The sequence below is a fragment of the Callorhinus ursinus genome, unplaced genomic scaffold (assembly GCF_003265705.2).
Source record: "Callorhinus ursinus isolate GAN/ISIS: 27379988/994484 unplaced genomic scaffold, GSC_fseal_2.0 scaffold322, whole genome shotgun sequence".
In the NCBI taxonomy this organism is placed as follows: Eukaryota; Metazoa; Chordata; class Mammalia; order Carnivora; family Otariidae; genus Callorhinus; species Callorhinus ursinus.
Window position 1 is genome coordinate 31,744 of NW_027397377.1, and position 5,378 is coordinate 37,121.

Here is a 5,378-nt window from a genome sequence, read left to right on the forward strand (position 1 = left end):
TCATTGGCGGAAAGTGTACCTGATGATGGCCTTGCTGGCTTCGGACATGGCGAACTTGCCAATCTCTCCTGGCAGCAGCAGGCGCACGGCTGTCTGGATCTCCCTGGAGGTGATGGTGGAGCGCTTGGTGGAGCGGGCCAGGCGAGAGGCTTCATCCGCGATGTGCTCGAAGATGTCCTTGACGAACGAATCCAAGGTGCTCACGGTCTTCTGCGAGAGGCTCAGGCCCTCGTGAACCTGCTTCAGAACCCTGGGGAAGTAGGTGGTGAAACTGTTGGGGCAGCGGCAGTATTGGCACCTCGGCTGCTCCTGCTTCAGGCTCTTCGGGTCCACTGCCTTGGGCTCCTCCATGCTCAGGCTTTCCTCAGAGGAGGTCTCACAGCCAGGCTCAGCCATATGGGGCTCGCCTTCCCGACAGCTCAGAAGGAAGGACAATGGGAGCTGCTGAGGGGCGCTGGCCCATTTATAGTTGCTGCATTTCCTGATGTCACAGGCAACCTCCATATCTGATTGGACAAAATGCAATGCAAGGAAGTGGGGCTCTATGCCAGGCTGTGTCCTCTGTGATTGCATACCCTCGAGCTTGACATCACATCGGATAATCAGAGAGGGAATTCTGGTGCCCTCTAAACTTTTTGGGATGTCAGTTAGAAAATCTTTGTGAGATGCCACAAAGAGCAAAATGTCTTCTGAGAATAGCAGCTAAATGATGCCTATATAATGAAAACTTTAAAAAAAATATCACTCAAGTTTGCCTGGTTAGCTCAGTTGTTTCAGCATCTGACTCTTGATTTCTACTCAGATCATGATCTCAGGGTGGTGAAATCTAGCCCCTTGTGGAGCACCACCCCCCTTAGCAGGGTGTCTGCTTGAGATTCTTTCCCTCTCCCTCTGCTCCTCCCCACTGCACTCTATCTCTCTATCTCTCTCCACCTCTTTCTTTCTCCTCTTTTCTCAAATAAATAAATCTTTTAAAAAATATATCACTCAAATCACCTAAATTGTGGAATATCAGTTTTAGTCCCTTGGTAGAATGTGACCTTCCTAACCAAAGTTATACCTCCAGCACTATGACTGTGCCAAAAATTGTCCATTTCACCTCTAATCCACAATCTACTGGGTGGCCACTATGTCTTGAGGAGAAACTCTGACATAACTACCAGAGTGCTCCCACAATCAAGGGAACTGCTTACTAACCAGTGTCTTCAGTTCTGATAAGAACTCTCCGTGATTTGGGAAAGAAATGGCAAAACCACCATCTCCAAAATTAGAACATATACAGAAATGAAAATACTTACAGATACAGTTTTAAATCCTTAAACATGTACCACGTTTAAAGTTTTCTTATCAATACTTAGCTCCTAAAAATACTTTAAATGCTAATATTGATTAATACATATAAGAGCTATTGGATGAAAAATATATATTAACCTAATTCTCTAAGAAACCTCCTTAAGGAGAGAAAAGTTATCAATAAAATGGGAAATATTTTAAAATTAAAACTCCAACCCTTTTGGAATCTTTTATGATACATGCAAACATATTTCTACATGTATGAATGCAAAACAGTTTAAAATTTGAACCAAGGAAATTACAAAACCAAACCAATTATAGAAATTGAATCAAACAAAGAAGAATTGAAGAAATAGAGGTCATCAATGAGCTATGGTCCCAAATGGCCTGGCTTCCATGGGTGTGTCTTATCAAACCTTCAAGGATCAGGTAATTCTACTGCTAATAAAATAGTTCCAGATAATGAAAAAAAATCCTTCCTTCTTATTTCAAGAAAATATAATATGATGGCAAAACCTATTGAAGAATGTGTGCTAAACAGATTTCTGAGAAGTCCCATTTATAAAGGAGAATACAAAAATTCCACTTCAAATATTAATAAATTTGGTGTAACATTACAGAAAAGACTTTTTAAGTAAGAGAAACAGCTTTACTGCTGTAGATAATAAATTATAAGCATCAAACTGGGGGAAACATTGTTCATAAAACAAAATACCCCATATAGACTTTTTTTCAACACGACTCTTACTGTGGAGGTCATTTAAATAAATAACCAAAGATCCAAACACAGTACAGAAATGAGCTAAATCAGGAAGTTCATAAAATAGTGCCTTTTTCAAGCTTCCTAGAACTGAATAGTCTAACTAGCTCAGATTTGTCCAATTCTATTGTTTTCTGGTCTATACTCTTTTGAATTTTTTTTAATATTCTTTTGTTTTTTAAAATGCAAAGCTTCAGAACCTGTAGTTATGATTCATGGGATGATGGGAATATCCAATCAGAGTAGCCCAAGCCCCACCCTCCACTGGTTCAGCCAATGAAGGACCTGCAGATCCTGAACCACAACCATTGGCTCAAAGTGGGAGCAGGTGATAAGTGTGAACCAGTAAGTGTTCTGGGTGTTCGCCCTTAGAGACTGAGGAGGAAAAATATATTTTTCCTCCCTTGTTTGTTCAGGGCCCTAAATCTCAATCCCTACTATTAGTGAGTTTATTGGGGGAAAACTATGGCTCTGGTTAGACAGGTAAGTGGATCTAGTAACTAGAAGGGTTGCCCCACATTATATATTTAAGAAATGCTGAGGGGCACTTGGGTGGCTCAGTTGGTTAAGCATTCCACTCTGGATCTCAGTTCAGATCTTGAGGTCAGGATCTTGAGTTCAGACCCCACTTTGGGCTCCACAATGGGCATGGAGCCTACTTTAAAAAAAAAAAAAAAGAAATGCTGAGTAAAACTACTCTAGGTGAGCAATTGTTTTTCCCATCTCCTGTCTGTATGAGTACTCAGTAGCTACATCTTTCACCTGCCACCATGTACCTCTCATCTCAGCCTAACACACTGCTCAAGATAGAATCAATGTTAATGAAACTATTATTAACAGATGCAACTGAACAATGGGTTATTATCCAATCCTAGGTCACCTGACAACATTCATTCTTTCTGTCAGGCCCTTTGAAATAATCCTAATCTTGTGCAAATGCAGCCTAAATGATATGCAAATACAGAGGTTGCTGAATCTATCATGGATATACAATATGTTTCTCATATTTACAAGTATCAGTGTTGAAAGGAGAGCAAATGTTTTGGATGACAGAATCAGGATGCAAAGAGATCTCATCATGAGCAAACTTGAGCACATCAGCAACCAGGATGTTCCCGATTCATGTAAGTTGGATTCAGAGGATAGGGGAAATGTCATCAGGAGAAGCCCTGGAGATATAGAGGCAGACATACAACAGCTGACTTCAAATATTTGAAGAGGGACAACTACACTGTTTGGGTCTCCAGGACACAGTCCTAGGACTATTGTATAGAAGCTATAGGAAGGCAGGTTTGGGCACAGTGTAAGCAGCCTGTCACAGCAAGAAGCTGAGTGACTCTGCCAGATAATTACTTCAGGCAAGAGGTAAGGTATTGATGACCAACATGGTTACTTCAAACTCTGAAATCTTCTGGCCTTGTGACTGTGTTACCTAACTGACATTTAATCAGAGTGAACCCAACTACCGTTTTACTTATTGAAATTTATGTTATTGAAAACAGCTTCCACTTCCTGTAAACCCAGTGATTATTTAAGGATATCAGCCCTTGAAAGGAGATGGTAAGATAATAATTGAGGTTGCAAATAGGTACAGACAGCATAATCACTTTTTGTAGGAAAATATATGAATATTAATAGACCAGTCTGGATTGTCATACACTCAAATATTGATACTTTTAATTGGTGGCATTATAGGTGATTGGTTCTTATAAATTTTAAGTGATAAAAGTATTGTTTAAGAGCAGATATCAGAGCTTGCCAATTTATATGTATTCCTTATTGTATTAGTTTGAGTTGCCATAAAAAAGCACCATAAACTGGGTGGCCTAAACAAGAGAAATTTATTTTCTCACAGTTCTGAAGGATAGAAGTCCCAGAACAAAGTCCTGCAGGCTCAGTTTCTGCGGCAAACTCTCTTCCTGTCTTGCAGATGGCCACTCCCTTGTGTCCTCACATGGCAGGGAGAGCGATCTCCGGTGCTTCTTCCTCTTCTTTTAAGGCCACAGTTCTATCAGATTAGGGCCCCACCCTTAGCACCTCAATTAACCTTAATTACCTCCTAAATACCCTATTCCCAGATCCAGTCATATTGGGGGTTAGGGCTTCAACATATGAATTTTTGGGGGGGTGGGGGAGAACAATTTAGTCCATAACACTTATGCTCACCATGAATACCCAATACTTGATTCATTAAGATAGTGAATTTTGTTCAGGACAAGGAGACCAAGAGGTTCAATGCTGTGGGTCATCAGCAGGTATTATATTTCTGAGTTTCTGCTCAATAGTAAGATGTGATGTGCTTAGCACAGTGTGTGCTAGCATGTGCTTCCTATGCCCTTCTGCATCTATCACCAGCCTTAGGCATCTCCTTCCATTAAATTTAAAAGCACATTGAGAAAGCAAGACAGCCCAGCTAGAATTCCAGCTCTTATTCACCTTAGATCATCACTTCAGATGTTTTCATTTCATTTCTGAGATTAGGGGACTAGTCCACATGACCTCTTCTTCCAAGGTCTCGAATTGTATGATTCCAACTCTAAGGAAAAAGCACCTAGCATCACTAAGACAGTACCCACTGCACCTGAACAGCGGAGAGCCTATCCATGTGAATGATCTGCCAAAGTGTCTTTCCTGCAACCATTTTGTTTGGCTAAAAAGAGTACCCTTGGTACTTCCATTCTTTAGAAGACCACTAGGAATGAACCACAGGAGCCTTAATGTATTGATTTGATTTATTATTTTATTGCCACATTAGAAATGAAAATAAACTGTGAAAATCTGCAAACCCATGCCCCTTCATGAAGATTATGGAGCAATGGAGACACCCATTGTAGAAGGTGAAAAGTAGCTTATCCTGTAGGGGGTAGAAGAACATCACACACAAAGGTCATCAATGGTGGGATTATGGACATCTGCCAGCTGGAGTTTATGCATCAATGTAAAGTTTAAAAATGAATGTAAGGGAACATTGGCTACTCCTGACATCTTAGCCAAGGAGTATGGGTGTGAAGCATCAGAAGGTGCCTAAAATCTCTACAAGCACATAGGTTTACAAAAAAACAAGCCCCAAACCGAGACACTCAGGCATTGTTGAAAACTGCTTGTGGAAGGAGATTCCCATCTTATGAAGTTTGAACACACTCTTTCTCCTGCTGGATAGCTGGGGGAAAAAACAAACATAAAAAAATCATTAAGAAGGTTTTTTCCTAAGATTAAGTTCAGTTTCTTCCCCAAAAGCACTTTTCCGAGTCACTGAAGGCTCCCATACCTGCTTACAGGTGTGTGTGTGTGTGTGTGTGTGTGTGTGTGTGTGTGTGTGTGTGTG

At 40.7% G+C, this 5,378-nt stretch overlaps 1 protein-coding gene across 1 annotated transcript; it reads right to left on the minus strand.

The window, feature by feature from the left end:
• LOC112819162 (histone H2B type F-M-like) lies at positions 1 to 396 on the minus strand. The gene has a single exon (XM_025866181.1). The coding sequence runs from the start codon at positions 394 to 396 to the stop codon at positions 1 to 3; it is 396 nt and encodes a 131-aa protein (XP_025721966.1).
• Positions 397 to 5,378: the final 4,982 nt, after the last annotated feature.